This window comes from Schistocerca gregaria, chromosome 1 (assembly GCF_023897955.1).
Source record: "Schistocerca gregaria isolate iqSchGreg1 chromosome 1, iqSchGreg1.2, whole genome shotgun sequence".
In the NCBI taxonomy this organism is placed as follows: Eukaryota; Metazoa; Arthropoda; class Insecta; order Orthoptera; family Acrididae; genus Schistocerca; species Schistocerca gregaria.
The window spans coordinates 802,779,209-802,796,866 of NC_064920.1; the positions used below are offsets into that span (position 1 = coordinate 802,779,209).

General features: G+C 42.9%; 1 protein-coding gene across 1 annotated transcript in view; it reads right to left on the reverse strand.

Moving 5' to 3' along the window:
• LOC126270278 (uncharacterized) overlaps positions 1–17,658 on the reverse strand; it is a 589,946-nt gene that overhangs the window by 239,107 nt on the left and 333,181 nt on the right. Inside the window, exons 66-70 of the mRNA XM_049974059.1 lie at positions 16,478–16,804; positions 14,271–14,579; positions 11,835–12,149; positions 7,734–8,057; positions 3,536–3,847 (exon numbers count right to left, since the gene is read on the reverse strand). Coding sequence (XP_049830016.1) covers positions 3,536–3,847; positions 7,734–8,057; positions 11,835–12,149; positions 14,271–14,579; positions 16,478–16,804 — 1,587 coding nt within the window. The remainder of the gene's footprint in view (positions 1–3,535; positions 3,848–7,733; positions 8,058–11,834; positions 12,150–14,270; positions 14,580–16,477; positions 16,805–17,658) is intronic.

Genomic DNA, 17,658 nt, shown 5'->3' on the forward strand with positions numbered 1-17,658 from the left:
ATGTGTCGCTCAGCTGACAAATACAGATTAGTGGTCAATCAGTATCTGCGTAAGATGAATATCAGCCGTATGAACAACATTCTTATTCCACATTTCCCATGTCGTGAATGATTCTTCTATCTCATTTGATCGTTCACACGATTCTCGTCAGTTTCTCTTACACAATCTGGAGGCTCATAGATACTAGCAATATAATGGTTTATATTTGTGGCTTTAGTCACTGTTTCGCGTTCTACAGTAAGAAACATATTTGCAATTACGTATGCCTCAATCTTCGTATAACAGACGAAAGGAAAGAGAAGGAAGTATTCAGGGAAGGCGATTACTTAATAATTAGCTAATAAATACTATTAATGTACAAGAAAGATCATTTAGTCTTTTCAGTAATTTAGTATCAGTTAAAGTATAAAATTTAGGAAGTGCAGCTTCATAGCTTAGGAGCTGAAATAGCAAGAACTTAAATAGTAACATGAAGAATTGTTGTAGGCAACTACTACTCTGTTAATTATATGACTAAGAAGTTTAAAGCTATTAGAACATTTGGAAATACAGATGACTATTATTTGTTTTAGAGTAGTTAAGAAAGAGGTAAGGGAATTTGTAGCAATGGTTTCTAAAGGATTATACGTCATACAACCACACAGAGTTATCAGTATAGCAGGCGAATTCGAGATTAATATTGTTGTGAGTCTTATAAATGGAAATAAATGAAATAGGAGAGAATGGAACATGTAGTAACGCTTTATTTGACGTAAGAATTTCTTCGTTCTTAGGTTCAAGAGGGTCTCTAGTCAGGAAGAGATTTTGGTATAGGTTACGTGAAAAGCACAATTATTTATCTGTATGACGAGGAGGATGAGTACTTAACAAAGAGAAGTATAACAGCAATTCTGTGCTACGTGGTACCTTGGCGTCTGATCACATCATTCTGCTTTGCCTCTCGTATTTTTGTCATTGCGTGCGTATCATTAACAGCACCAAGTACTGCCTTGTGTTTGTGTTTCATGTTGCCAATAAACGTTGGTTCTAAGACATCCGCACGTTCTCGTTCGTCAGAGTTTACAAAGATTTCAATTAATGTATGGAAATTCTATTCTCCTAATACTGAATATTTCTGTTTCAGCTTTGTCTTGAAATACTACGGCTTTTCCACAAATCAGTTTCGAAGATAATGTGGATTCATAATCAGCTGACACAAATTTCACTTCATTTACTGGACACTACCAAATTACAGATACAACACCATATAAAAACAGAAAGAATTAATGTACACTTACTGAAAGCTCTCACAAGTTTATATATGCCGTTAGACATCACCTAGAGCACCACGTAGACACCATATCGCATAAACCGGCTCCACGTTAAAATATAAACAAATACCTTTTACATAACAGAGAACCTACAGAACGGAATAAGTGAAGTTCCTCTTTTCAGTCCGTAAAAAGTACACAGCTCGTCGAATTACTGCAATGTTAGCGTCCATCCCTTGACAGAACAAAGGAGATTCAAACTGGAGGCCAATGATTTTTTGTTCGGTAAATTGTTGTTAAAACACATTTCAGCGTTCATGTGGATGTCTGTGCATAGGCAGTAGCTTTGTTAGGTGAGGATGGAGCGGCCACAAGATTTCATCAATGAATAACATGAAACTTCCTGGCAGATTAGAACTGTGTGCCGGACCCTTGCCTAGAGGGCAAGTGAACTACCATCTGAGCAACCCAAGCACGAATTACGACCCGTCCTCATAGCTTCAATTCTCCTACCTTCCAGATTCCACAGAAGCTCTTCTGCGAACCTTGTAGAACTAGCACTCCTGGAAGAAAGGATATTGCGGAGACATGGCTTAGCCACAGACTGGGGGATATTTTCAGAATGAGATTTTCACTATGAAGTGGAGTGAGCGCAGATATGAAACTTCCTGGCAGGTTAAAACTGTGTGCCGGACCGAGACTCGAATTAGAGACCTTTGCCTTCCGTGGGCAACGTCCCGAGTTCGAGTCTCAGTCGGGCACAAGGTTTTAACCTGCCACGAAGTTTCATATCAGCGCACACTCCGCTAGAGTGAAAATATCATTCTGGGAAGGAAGGACATGTGTGTATTGGGAGCATTTATAAAAAACTAACACGACAGTATGGTGCAGGAAATTGCGCTAATGTATGTTATCAAAAAATCTTTGCCAACTAGTTTGGATATAAAATGAACACAAACAAGGAAGTACAGCAAAACATCATTATTGAAATTTATGTTCGGACCTATTGAGATGGAGATGGTTTCCGATGAGTAATGTGGCAGATAAAAAAATTGACTCCACCATTGACAATATTCACGTAAAATTATCCTCACCCCGAAGGTAGATGTGAACACCACAATGCTTTACCGGATACGGTCTTAATGAAAGTGTATATCCTCCGACTGTTGACCAGACAGTTACAGCGAGACCCATAGTTTAACATGGACTCAGAACCACAGTCTGATCAGCTGGGGTTTGAACCTCAGAGGACTGGATTTGAAATGCACACATGCCCGTCGAGCATTATCAAACTAAATTACAACGAAACAAAGCCAGACTACCAAATGGCTCCACCGCTGTCATAATGAAATAAAAAACGATACGTAGGAGCAGCTGCTCGATGTACTCTAGGATCGTGACAATACATGCCCTTAGTTTTCTGCAACATACAGCATTGAGACAGTGAAGAGGAAAACAATTAAGCCTTACATAATTTTCAGACGTTTTTATTAGCAGGAATTAAGAAATGCCCAGACCTTAAAGGCAGCTGTATGTAAGAGCTTTATTTCAGTAAAAACCAACGTGGCTTCGTTACTGTGGATATTATTTTTTTACAAACTAATGTGGTTTTGAGTGATGTCAACCACTTTCTCATTCGATCGCCTCATTTGTATGCACGCCGTTTCCAACAAATCGCTCTATTACAATAAAGATACGAGAAGCGAGGGTTATGAATACGACGTTATTATAAGCGCACTGCACGAATGTGTTTGCGTTCAGTAATTCAATGCTTTAAATACAGCTATAGAGCATTGAAAAATTCGATATTTTATGTAAAAGATAATCACGCTTCATGTGGAGCCAGCTGCTGATTGTGTTGAGAAGAGATCGAAGTTAAAGTTTTTGAAAAATGAAGCAACAGCAAAGGATCGATTGAGAGAGATTGTTAAATGGAAGAATCTGCTATTGACTTACTGCTGTTTTATGAAACCGCTGGTAGACGTAACCTCTTTTCCTCCTGAAAGTATTTGGTGGTATGGCGTGTTTGTCTGGTTTCCAGCTTCCAGCTGGTGACTAAAAGATACGGGAGGCAAACGATGAGTATGACGTTACAAGCAGAACAATGCACGACTGTAACTAGGATTCGGCTGAAAATACGACACACGTAGCATAAATTACCATACCGGGAAAGCCTAATCGGTTATAACTTGGTTGTATGACGCTATATCGGGAGAAGGGGGAGGGGGGAATGAAGGAAAGGTTGAGACAGCGTTTCCTGGGAGGGGACAATGCGGGGCGCTTACTTTGAGGCCTGACGCAGCGAACGAAAGGGTCTCCTGTGTAGCCCGGAGCACAGCTACAGACGGGGCTGTGGTTGACGACAAGGCAACGCGCATTGCGGCCGCAGGTACCGGGGCAGGGGTCAACGCAGCGCTGCGCGACGCACGCCCTGTTGAGCGCGCACTCGGCGCTGACGACGCACTCGGGCCGGCAGTTGGGCGGCGTGTTCACGCAGCCCGGCCTGCAGCTGCACACGGCGTGCCCGTCCACGACGCGGCACTTGCTGTGCGGACCACAAGTCCCGGCCGCGCACGGGTCGCGGGGAGCCGGCGGCGCTGCGGGCCGCATCGTGTTAGGGCAAAGGCGGGTCAACTCTGTCTCGTCTGGACGCTACCGGGGGATCGGCAAACGTCAAAGCGTCAGCCTCGCATCTCACGTTAACATCAACGGCAAAACTATCACTGACTCTCAGTTAGTGATTCTTCACTTCCATTACGTACTTACTGTGTAGAATGGATAAACATACCACGATGTCCACTCGCAGTTTCTTCGACTTTATGTATCGTACTCAACATTTCTGTGAACCAGAAGGACGTAGTTATCGAAACACGGAAACCTCTTACAGATTTAGTTTACTCTGACTACTGGAAAATGTTGAGTGTAGTTTGAGGTTTTGTATAATTCTCATTCCGGTAACAAACAAATTGAGAACACTGATTATGACAGTCCGTATTATAAACGCTAGGAGGGAATGTAAACTTCACGGTCTCTTAAGAAATCGAAACACAAGCCAAAAAAGCTTTGCAAGGACCCTGGTTTGAGGATTAACTATTTTCCCACGAATTTATTTTGTGTAATTGGCGCATTCAATTTCGTAGTTCAGTTTCAGGTATGTTCCCCAACAGTAACTGAAAGACTGACACCATCCTAGACAATATTTTAATTGCAACAAGGTCCAAAATAAACCGTTTGAATGTCAATAATCTGCCCCGCTGGGTGTCGTAAACATTCTTTTACTTTCTCCTTTTCCATCACACAGTTTCATCTGTGTAGGTATACTCAAGTGTATTTAGAACCCGTCAAACTGGCATATTCGTGTTACAGTCAAAACACAAATATGTTCTTTTGACAGGTCATATCATACACTTGAGAATGGGTACAGGCTGAGACTGTGTAGCGGAAAAGATAAAGTAAGAGAATGTTCTAATCCAAGTTACAGCAGACAGTACGGCAGATTATTGTCATTCCTGAAACTAGACGACGACGACATGCTTACACCAGAAAAATCTGAAGCGGTAATCAGGAAATGAACCCTAGACGTCCCCGTCAATAAAGAATCTCGACCACTAGAGCATTTAGGTAGTCCACACACTATTTATATCCTCATTAGCTTACAAACTGTTATCTACTTAAAGCTTAAATAAATTGGTGAAATACCAGCTTTCAACCGCGATTTTAAACGTGTTTAACGTGTGGACCAAATAATGCATTGATTCGGTTACAAATCCAACAGGCGGCCATGTCCTTACACGACGTCAACACCAACAGCATTATAGCATGTGAGACACCACTGTAATAGACTGATTTCAAAATTTCGACTTTTTCCAATGCTGCCAAGGTGTTGTAAATGCATACAGAGAATACGAAATGTCGCGTGCTTGTATGCAGACCAGTGGAAGCACACTCTCAAGGTGGTCGAGAACAGCACTATGGTACTGTTATTATGAGCTGAATGAAAAAAAAAAAGGTTCCGGTTCTGAAAAGCATTTCCTCATGCCTCAGGATGCATTCCGAAATACCGTGAACTATTCGAAGACTATCACTCACTTCCCTATATTTGGTTTACACGAATATTTAGCTGACAGGCAAAGCGAACCGCAAGACAAGTTTTGTGCACTCATGCTGGGTTCTTACAAAAGATGCATGTCTTAAAGCAACGAGAAAGCATAGAAAGGACACTAAACGCTTCGTGTGGTGGCCAAAGGTAATTAGCACGTTGCAGGTATCCATTCCAGACACAGCTCTCGTAATGTTCAGTACGATTCACAGAAATTAGTCGGTTTTCGTGTAGTTCTTATGTGCTGACCGACATAAACAGTTGCTGATCTAAGGAGGAACACCACAATGTCAATTGAGCTACAACTCAAGACAGCTTTCATACAAGAGAGCGGGAAACTCAATAATCGATGTAAATGTCTTACGACGTTTAACAGCGAGAGTGGTTAACATTTGCCTTTCTCCCCGTTAGCGTTCAGACGATTTACTGGATAATTAGTGCGGTAGTAACGGGATTTTATGGAGCAGTGGTTGAAAGGATAGTTTAGGAAAGATGTAAGATGTACAGATGTCAACATTAAAAGGAAATCAAGATACATAAGAATTAAGTAGCAAAGTTTCATCTATTTGTGAAGATATTAATAATATGGAAAATAGTGCTGTTACTGTATTCACAGATTTACAGACTGTACAGCAGTTTACGTGTTATCTTAAGCACTGAGTGCAGTATTAGCGTAGATGATTTTAAAATATTATAAAGTTTTTGAAATGCTGTATCTAGAAATTTTAATTTGCGAGACAGTGTGGTTTCTAAAAGTAGATGCAATTGTTAACAATTAGGTAATTAATTGGCAAACTGAAGTAAGAACTACAATAAGAATGAAGATAATAAATAGCTACAGTTACAGGTAAGAGCTAGAACTTTTTACAGTAAGGACAGATTTACAAGAAACGACACCCTAGCATTGTGGGCTACAGCTTTGAAAACAAGAGTACACAAGTGTGTTCACCACGAATGATAGATCCTTTAAAATACGTTTTAGAAAATCAGACAGAGTGCGCAGGATAAGCATTTAAGCACAGGTGGCAAATCTCTGTAACTTTTCTTGCACTTATACATGTTACATTTGTTACTGACCATCTCGAGCGTGAGAAACACACCTATTTTGAATGGCTGTATTCATGTTTTTTCACAAAGCCGGTACGAGATGACACTGGATTGGTTTGTTGTTACTAATCTTAGTAATAACAAGGCACATTTTCAAGTCCCTTTGAGTAAGTCAAAAACTATTCAAATAAAACACTGACAGTTTAAGAATTATGTGTTATGTGGGTTAACTGCTTCTTTCTTCCTATGCAAACAATTTGAAGTTGAACAATATTGTACTATTGCCATGTCAGGGCAATGACCAATCGGCAGTTAAAAGAGAACATGCGCCCTAGTAAAATAAGATGTGTTGTTTTAAGTATATACAAGAATGACAAAAAAAGGGCTGAACGCTAATGGTCAATAAACCGCTTTTTTTTCAAAAAGACAGACCACATATTACCGACAGATGATATTCCATATATCTGATGCAGAGCAATTGCTATTGTGATGGTCAACAGAATACATGATCGTCATCTATCGTTCATATACGCTGTTTAATTTTTTAAATCTGTCCATCAGTGTTTCGTCTTTTGATTTTTTCTTCTCGTACGCACCTGGATTAACGTATAGCCTATCATTTTTCAAGGGGTCGTATACTCTTTTTGCTTGTAGATGTGGCAATGTTCCATAATTGCGTTAGTATATTACTTTACAACCCCAAATGATTAAAATGAATTTTTTGTATTGAAAATGGACCTATGATGTTATGAATCTACTATGCAAAATAAAAATATTTCGCAACTCTGACTTGACTTTCTTTTCTCTCATGTTTGTAGATCTAGGATTTATGCTGACTTCTGCCTTAATAGCAATATGCGTTATTAACTTTCTTTTCTTTGCTGAGTTATTGTGTACGTAAGTAAGAGTCAGTCTGGAACATTATATCGTAAACCGTTGATGGGCAGACATTGTCTACTGCTGTGCCTTCTCGGTCTCTAGCGTGTCTAGAAAGAAATAGTGATGTTTCCTATAGGACGAAGTATTCCAGATGTCACTGCAGAATGTCCTGACATACCACGATACCAGAGTCGTTACCATCGACACGTTAAATGGGAAATATCTTACCCCTCCATATAGCCGACAGAACATTATGTGCGTTCGGAGCTTCTCGGAGCAGTAACCTCGACAAGTCAAAAAACTTCCTGGGAACGTGGCCATTATTTACGGCATCGAAAGTTGTTAATGCCTCTACATACTGACATTTTAGTCAAGTTGAATGATAAGGTTAGGAGCTGCAGCCCACAACGCCAAGGAGCGCGAAACAGGGCAGGTGGTGTAGAGGTTAGCAAGCTTACTGGCAGGTATCGGAAAACAAGATCGGGTAGCGTCTCCAGTGAAGCCGGCGGGGCAGCCACAGGTGGGCACGTGGTTGGCGACGAGGCAGAGGGCGCGCACGCCGCACGTGCCGGGACACGGGTCCCGGCAGCGGTTGGCGGTGCAGGCGAGGTGCCGCGGGCAGTCTGACGACAGCACGCACTCGGGCCGGCAGCCCGCATAAGGGTCGCCGTGGTAGCCGGGCCGGCACGAGCACGCGCCCGCGCCGCGCCGCTCGCGGCACTCGGCGTTCGGCCCGCACGGCGACGGCTGGCACGGCCTGCGCGGCGCTTCCACCGCTACCACTGCCACAACGCAACACCGGTTCACACACAGCGACCTCACGTGTTGCCACCACCGACACCGTCTCGCGTCCCACAAGGAAGCGATCTTTACACTAGTTCAAGTTTGTTTCATTTATAAAGATGTTTTGTTGCAGTTTTAATCAGTTGTAAGGAGGATTCCTCAATTATCAAACATTGCAAGTTGCTGGCGTTTGTGGAGCATCATACCGCAAAACGTAACATGTTTCACCTACTGGTGAGAGGACACTCTTCTCACTTTATTGTTCTTCTGTCACCGCTCTTCATCCAGGTGCCCCACCTAACTCCGACATCTGTAGGTACTACGAGGGCCATTCGGAAAGCAAGGTCCGATTGGTCGTGAAATGGAAACCACTGATAAAATAAAAAATGTTTTATTTGCAACAGTTAGCTACATCTTCCAGCTATTTCCCTACATAGTCGCCGCCCCGACTTAGATATTTGTCGTAGAGTTGTACCAACTTTCCAATACCTTCATCACAGAAGGTAGCCGCCTGTGTTTTCCGCCAAATCTCTACGCTCGTTGTCTGTACCAAAATGTCGTCTTCATTAGTCAGTGGCTCACAGAGATGAAACACAGAGGAATCCAATTACAGGTTATATTGTGGCTGATCAAACATTTCCCACAGAAAACGCTACAGGAGTATCTTCATTGCCATTGCAGAGTGCGGCCGAGACGGAGAAGGAAACGCGTCATAGTTATGTTATGTGGGTTGCACGACATCAGGCGAAATCTGTCACAAGGCCCTCATACTTGGCGGAAAACACTATTTTCAAGGTACCCCCGTGCTCATTGTATGCTCAAAACTGAAACCAGCGACATCACGTGATCGACTGAGCTACTAGAGACATTGTTCAACATATCTGTGCAAAGCTTCATCGGATTTTTACTGGGGTTTCCATTTTGCGTCCGATCGGCTTTTACTTTCTGAATAGCTCTCATGTGTTGATTCGACGTGCCCTGTCTCTTTATGGTACCGAAACGCATTTGAATGATACGTTCTAAAAATACAATGGTCACTAACATTTTTAAATATTTATTTGCACCAAAATGGTAGGCCTATTGACACAAATCTAGTGATACAACTTGGATCTAATAAGAAATTATGGAGTAAAAAATAGATTGCATATGGGGATTTTTGTACATTTGCTGCTACTGTTTGAATAGAAGCTCACTTGGACTTTTACACCACTCTCCGCAGAAACTGGTGACGCATAGGCAAGTGAGACGTGATGTTTACACCACTCTCGGCAGAGTGGCTTAAATTTAGGGGTGAGGCCTTTCAAACAGCTTCAACAACAGCACAAAAAGTCCCCATACTCAATGTATTTTTACTCCGTATTTTCTCCTCAGATCTACATAAAAAATATGTCACTGAATTTGTCTCACACAGATTTACTATTCTGGAGAAAAAAATGTCGAAGTTCCATTTAAAAATGGCATTGACCGTTGTAGCAGTCAAATGATTTTCGGTAGATTAAGCAGACATCGATTTTGGAATCAACCTTCCTCTGAACTCGCATCGAATTTATCAAAGTTGTTGCGGATGACAGGGCCAGGTGGGACACACTGTAGATGGAATTATTGACAACAGCAATAGAAAGACAAAATCTTGAATTAAATCCTTGTAACATCTGCAAAACTGCAAAGATACACACCCAACTGGACGATGTAACTTAATTACATATGTCTTTTTTTTCTATAGAAAACCACTATTGTTGGTCACGTTTAAGATCTTACAGGCTAACTCCGTGGGGTACTGCAGTACAAGGAGAAGCAGAGAAATTAAACTATTCATTTGTAGACGGAGGGTACATGCCGAAATTTTCTTTAAAAAACCAACGCAAAGTGGAGCTCCGAAACTTTTAATCTCTATTAAGAACTGGTGCTAAGACACGTCGTTAAGATAGCGAAAACCTGTTGAAACAAATTTTTCTTAATTTATCCTTATTAATATCATATCTTTTAGTCAAATTCTTTCACTATTTTGCTTGTTTGCCAATATACTAGTAATCCCATATTCGTAATAATGTGGTGATGGATACACTAAATATTCAAGTCTGAATGGATGTGGGCTACTACTTTAAATTAGAACAGAGACAAATTAAACATCATTCAACATCTCTATCTGAAGGGTAAATGACGCGACAGACGCCGATATAACTGATCCCTTCTCGAGGCTCGAGTCGGATGTATATTAAACCTCATTTTCTTATGTTTCGAGTGAGGGAGGAACATTGAACTACTTAGACGTAAGGGAAGTTTTAAAAGTGGAATGAGATAGTTTAAAGAACAAACGAAATCAGTTCGCCATTCTTACTACACCTATAAATGTAGAACGAAAATTCTCTTCTTTTTGGCGGTTGCCCACTGGGTAACATGCCGAAACAGAGCAGAAGTGGTATTCTTCTCGTCGTTGCATACAGTTTCTCGACCTGTGATAAGCTGCAGTGATATGGCATGACAGAAACAAAAGGGGAGTCTTAGGGTACAACGCTGTACTAATTTCTTCTTTCCAAGGACATATCTGAAAAATGGTGCGTTTGGTATGTAAGACGTCACTGTAACCATACAGTGTGATTCAGCTGCTCATACCCATTGATTTTATGTAACCCGCAGTGCCTTCAGATACCACAAGCAAGATTTTCATATTCTCTATCTCGCTTCGTGGAAAGTATTTGTCCTATAGAAAAAATGAACAGGATCTTTTTGTAGAAAATTTACTGTAGTTTACTTTGTACTCGGAAACGTTTTCGCTAGAGGCCATAGTTTTCGAATTATTAAAGAAAAACGTACAACAGTTGCCTTGAAACGTGATTTTCTTGAATAGCTCAACAATCGTCGCCTCCAGCGAAAACGTGACCCAGTACAAAATTTAACTGCATTAAATTTCCTACAAAAAATTCATGTCCCTTGTTTTCTGTAGCACTAAACTATGATTGTAGCGTGTGAGAGAATATGAAAATCTCGCGTGTGGTTTTTTAAAGGTGTTACATAAAACCTATTGATAGGGGAGCTGATTCAACCTGTATATTCCAGGTGAGTGAATGCAAACTGACTATGGGTGGTGCATGTTCAACACTATAGAGTTGTCTCCAATCTAGACTCATGATTTTTTTATTTTAGTACACACCAGATGTGTCAGTTACCAATACGAAATAATTTTACTTTCTCGTTGGATGGAAAAGGATGTTTCATGTCCTGTGTACAATGACACCTTTTTATTCTTTTAATTTTTTGTATGAGGCGACTTGCACAATTAGTAAGTGTACAGGACTTGCTCAGTATTGAAGGGAAACCAATTTCTATCTGTACCTCATTTAATTCTCCAGCTGCTCCGTTCCAGAAGATAAAAGAAGCTACTTAAAAGTATGTCACGAAACGAAAAATGTATGCCAGTTGGTATCTCCTTATTGTACCTCAGCCGCTTGCAGCGGACAGTTTTAACAGCACAATATCCGCAAGCTCAGTACCAAAAATAATACTTACCTACTAATAACGAACGACTGAAACCTGAATTACCATAGTAGAGAAAAGAAAAAATTCTTTCCAAGTACACATTCTGAATGGACACAAAGGCGCTCGCCCTTCTCGGTAAGAAGAACGCAATGTTACAATAGCTTCAAGTGAGCGAAGTTCACTGACTCCGGACAGATGCTGGAAATTAGACGCTCAGGCTGAAACAAGTGGCACTGCACACGGTGAGCGACAAGCACATTTCGTGGAGCAGGGCTGGGTGCGGCGGCGCGCGGTCCTACCTTGCACGGGGTTGCAGCCGGAGAATGGGTCGCCCTCGAAGCCGGGCAGACAGGAGCAGACGGGCTGGTGCGCGCGCACCTCGCAGCGCGCGTTGAAGCCGCAGGAGCCGGCGCAGGGGTCGCGGCACCGCGCGCGCACGCACGCCAGCGTGGCGGGGCAGTCCTCGTGGATGACGCACTCCGGCCGGCAAGAGGGCGGTGTGCCAAGCATACCGGGCGAGCAGCTGCACACGGCGCGCTCTCCAGACACTCGGCACTCGGCGTTCGGCCCGCACGGCGACGGCAAGCACGGGTTCTGCGGTACCATCTCCGGCCCTGCAATCGCCAATAAGGCGTCACACCTTTCTCCGCGTTTATTCTGTCCCAAATGCCTACTAGCGCTATATACGACTTCACCTACACCGCACAAGCCACATTATGGTGTGTGTCGGAGGTTCCTCTCGGAACCCCTTTTCAGTTCCATCAACGAATGGTGTGTACGAAGAATGACTGAAGGTAAACCTCCATAACTACATTGCTAAAAGGGCACGGTCACTCGGTACCAGTTGCAGGTCTAATTTATCCCAGGGCCAACAAAAATTTGAGTTTAAAAATTTCATATAACTACTGATCGAACTTGAAATTCTGTCATAATACGCTCATTGAGAGGTATAATCTTATATTAACACAGCACAGCAAGCACTACAGTTAGAAATAGGGTATGTGTCCTGAAGCAACATAGCTCACACAAACCTTTTCTTTCAATTTTTTTCTCGCTGACGTCCCTCACAAATGATGAAAGGGAAAAAATTTATCGCTTACTACATACTCGTTGTTCATGCAATAAAATTTCAGCATCAGGCAAAATGTTTTAATTTATTACTTACTACTCTACTCGCAACACATTTTGCAGCCAGTATCCACATATACCACTGAATATGCCTAAAAATTATATAATTGTACGACATATAGTTCAGGAGAACGCTGAGATACGTGAAAAGCTGTATTTTGCTTTAAAAGGAGCGAAAGTTACTCTGACTATACTCACCCACTATTTCAGAATGAGAGGACCTTTTCTAAACTTTCTCTTACATGCTTGACGTCAAATACATAATACATTTACTTACTTGTAAACTCATCAGACGTTCAGAATTATTTTATACATGGGAGTTCAAGTCTTTAAAGAATAGGGGGTTTACTGGTGTGGCCTAATTTCTCTGATTCTCTAGTAGTGGTCATTTCGTGAGACATGTGTGGGAGGAATTAACATGTTGCCCAAATCTTCCTGAGCATACGATAACATATCTGCTTCTCAAATTTTCGGATGAATTCTTTGGAAATGCGAAGTGCAATTTCTTTAAACTGTGCTAAGGCTATGTACTAACCATGTTAACGCAAACAAATTTTTATAATCGTATTAAAATGTTTCGATACATTATTAAAATCATTGGCATCTATGGCAGGTTAAAAGCTGGGATGACGGCTAGTTATGTTGGGGGAGAGGGGAGGGGAGAAAGATGATGCGACAGTAAAACACTGATACCTCCATCCCTGACCCCCCCCCCCCCCCCACAACACTTACACTAAAAAAAATTAATCCTGGATCTGTCCTGCTCCGTGACCGTCTCGCTCTTATTACACAAACCCATGGCGAAGTGTACCATACTTCTTGAATCTTTCCTGTCTCCTCTAATAATCCTGGCTGGTAATGGCATCCTTCACTGATGATCTTGCAAGCTAGAGGATTCTGTTTTGCACTTTTGTCTCCTATTTGCCGTGAGGTCTCGAAAATTGAAAGCATTACGTTTGTGTAATAAATAAACTTTGTTATGGCTGATGGGTTATCATTACAATTTTTTTTTTTTTGAAACTTGTGGTAAGTTCTTATGGGACCAAACTACTGAAGTCATCGGTCCCTAGGCTTACACAGAACTTAATATAACTTAAACTAACTTACGCTAAAGATAACACATACACCGATGCCCGAAGGACTCGAACCTCCGACGGGGGGAGCCGCGCGACCTGTAGCAAGGCGACCTAGACCTCGCGGCGTTATCATGAGACTGATCCTTACAATTCATATACAAAAAAGATGTTGATGTTTAGCGTTCATCTATGCTCATGCCTCTATTCTACTATTAGAGTATAAGCAATCACGCTTCGATTGAAACAACTTTGACGTTTCAGCAAATTGAGTGGCAGGGCCAAACATCAGCTAATTTTACTTCTTTCTCGAGCTCCCTATGTTTTAGTTTTGTAGGTGCATGCAGGTTTTTGTGAAGTTTTCGTGGCTGCGCTCCGAGAGGACTGTCAGTCTATCAGTAACAAAGTTGCCCTGACCGAGATGAAAATGTGACAGAAATGTGAACCTACACTGGCTAAAGCAAGGTTTGTAATACCTTTTCCAAGAGTTCTCGTACTGAAACTTGAAATATGAGTGCCGCAGAATACACTTACCTTTAGCCACGTTGCAGATGGTGAACGGATCCCCAGTGTACCCAGGCGCACAGGAGCATATGGGATTGTGGTTGATGACCTGGCATCGTGCGTTAAGGCCGCAGGTCCCTGGGCAAGGGTCGACGCACTTGCGATTGATACAAGCTTTGTTTTGAGCGCACTCAGAGCTGACGACGCATTCGGGTCTACAGGAAGGCGGTGATCCCAGGAAGCCCTGCTGGCAGGAGCACACCGCGTGTCCAGACACAGTGCGGCACACGCTGTTCGGTCCACAGGGCGACGGTTGGCACGGGTCGGTCTCAACCACCGCTGTACAAAAAAAAAAGACCATCTCTTAGCTGGGCAGGTGACGTAGGAAGTAATGAGATGTCTAGACGGGAACTGCTGGAAACAGTTTGCAAACTGAACGACGGGTTGCCGAAAGAAGCGATAGTTATCCATAATTTTAACGGGCAAAGGAACACTGACTATAGTAGATATACAGAGTCACAATTCATGTTACACACTTCTAGAGATTGTAGAGGGAACTTAGTAGATCTAGTTTTACAAAGGAACCCATGTCCGGAAACATCACCCGAAGACGCTACAGAGCGTCGACATTATAGGCGCCGATGCCCATAAATTTACGAGCGTTGTAACTTTAATAGTGGCAACTATTTATTTGCAGTTCGCACAAAACAGATACGTGTTTCAAAGTTTTATTGACCTTCAAAGTAGTCACCATCATTGTGTATAACCCGTTGCCAGCGATGTGGAAGTCGTAGGATACTCTTAGGAGTGCCAGTTGTGTTGACAATTCGAGCGACGCCGTCTATTGCCCGACGAATTTGTAGCAGTCCTGAAGCGAATGCCGTGAAGTGTTTCCTTCAGTTTATAAATCGAGTTGTACTCACGAGAGCTTAAGTGAGGGGAATGTAGTAGGTGGTATAACACTTAGCAGCCCCATCAGTCAAACAAATCAGTAACAGCTTGCACTGTAGGTGCTTGAGCATTTTGCTGCAAAATGATGGTCAGGTCCTGCAGAAAGTGTCATCACTTCTGTCTCTAAGCTGGTCGTAGGTTATGTTCCAAAAATGAACAGTAAAACTTTGAAACACGTATCTATTTTGTACGAGCTGTAAACAAATAGTAGCCGCTATTAAAGTTCCAACCCTCGTATATAGGGTAATTCTGTGATGACGTTACAAACTCTCTAGGATGATGGAGAAGGATAAAAATATCAATTTGAGGTAAGAGTCCCTGTACTGGAAACGAACGATTTGAAAGTTATAAGCGAAAACCGTTCTGATACCACTGACAGTGCAATACACTTACAGGTACTGTAGCTGCTAAGACTGTGGTGTAGGCAACTTTGAGTGGTGGTAGTATGGACCAAAGCAAGGAAAATACGTCCCGTAAACAAGCGGTCTAAAATGCATATTTGAGGAGTTATAAGCACTTGTTCGTCTTTGCAACTATGAAACATATCCCCTCTATTGAACAAAAGTTCGTGAGCATTTTAGAGCCCATGTTTAATGGATTTTTTTCCTGGTTTTGGTCGATACAACTATTTTGGTCGATACAACTATCTCTCAAAGTTGTCTACCCTACAGCCTTAGCATGTACTCCACTGTCAGAAGTATCAGAACGGTTTTCGCCAATAGCCGTCGACTCGTTCGTTTCCAGTACGGAACCTTTACCTCAAATTGATACATTTATCCTTCTCCATCATCCTAGACAGTTTGTAACATCATTACGGAATCACTCTACACATATTTACAGGCACCGGCGCCTCTAACGTCGACGCTGTGTAGCGTCGTTGGATGACGTTTCTGGACACGAGTTCCTATGTAAAACGTGATCTGCTAAGTCTCCTCGGCAACCTCTAGAAATGTGGTACATGAATTGTGAACACAACATATAGAAGAGGTAAGACTAAGACTTGGTGTAAGGAAGTGCACGGAAAGTTTTAACATTCCGTCGTAGAGCTGGTGATTAGAGGGAAATCACAGGCTCCACAAAAGGGAAGAATGGAGAAGGCAATGTGTCGTGACCTGTTCAAACGAACCGTCCCAGCATTCTCCGTTGTAGATTGTAGGATGTAGCTGTTAGGTAGAGATAAATGTATTTGCAGTTCATTGACAGACATAAGTATTTGAAGACCGCTGTCGGGGTGCTGTCACTTGTTGAGTGGATAGAACGTTAGGAAGGAAGCTCGGAATACTCACGAGTGGTGGTCTCGACCCTGCAGGCGCTGAAGGGGTCGCCCTTGAGCCCAGGCGGGCAGCTGCAGACGGCGACGTGGTTGACGACGTCGCAGCGCGCGCCGGCGCCGCACAGCCCCTGGCAGGGGTCGCGGCAGTGCTTGTTGACGCAAGCGAGGTGCGCCGCGCAATCCGAGTTGATGACGCACTCGGGCCGACAGCCCGTGCCGTAAGCGTCGCCGATGTTGGGCGGGATGCACGTGCAGCGCGCAGCGCCGTTCTGCGACGAGCACTGCGCGTTTACGCCGCACGGGTTCGGCATGCACGGGTCCATCGGGATGTCCACAGGCTCTGTGTACCACAACGCTAAATACAACGAGTGTAAACAACCGCAGCACAATTCCGAAACATCCAACGTACATCCAAATATATTCACCAGACAAAACATTAGCACCCCATTAAAAGAGAAAACTGGTCGCTTTGGGGCGCCGTAGACGGTGTATCACTGCTATCAGGAGGTTACATGATCCTCCACAAACAGCGTAAGTCAAGGCAGTGAAATGGTGTGTCTGTTCGAGTTAGTTCAAATGGCTCTGATCACTATGCGACTTAACTTCTGAGGTCATCAGTCGCCTATAACTTAGAACTAATTAAACCTAACTAACCTAAGGACATAACATACATCCATGCCCAAGGCAGGATTCGAACCTGCGACCGTAGCGGTCGCTCTGTTCCAGACTATAGCGCCTAGAACCGACGGTCACTTCGGCCGGCTCGAGTTAGTTCATCGGAAACATCGCATTATGGAGGGACGTGATGGAATAAAAGAAAGCATCCAACGTTTACAAGGAATGGTGTATCACTCACAGTCACGTAATTCGCATAAGAACAGTAATTGTATAAGAGGCGATCAAAAAGTTTCCATCCGAGGGCGTTGCTGCAGCGTATTTGTAACGTAGCGCGACTCTGACACGAGTATATAACCACCGACATGTAGGCAAGGGATCAATAAGGCATTCGGGTCTTTCCGACGTGCGTGCAGAAAATGCGGGAACGTGAACTATGGCGACGTTGTTACCAAATGCGTCCAAACAGGACCAACGTGATGTTATTCTTTCCTACGACGCCTAAGGACAAACACCGGGAACATCCAGCGGAGAGGGAAGAATGTGTATCGGGCAGCATATCTGTCGAAACTCACTGTT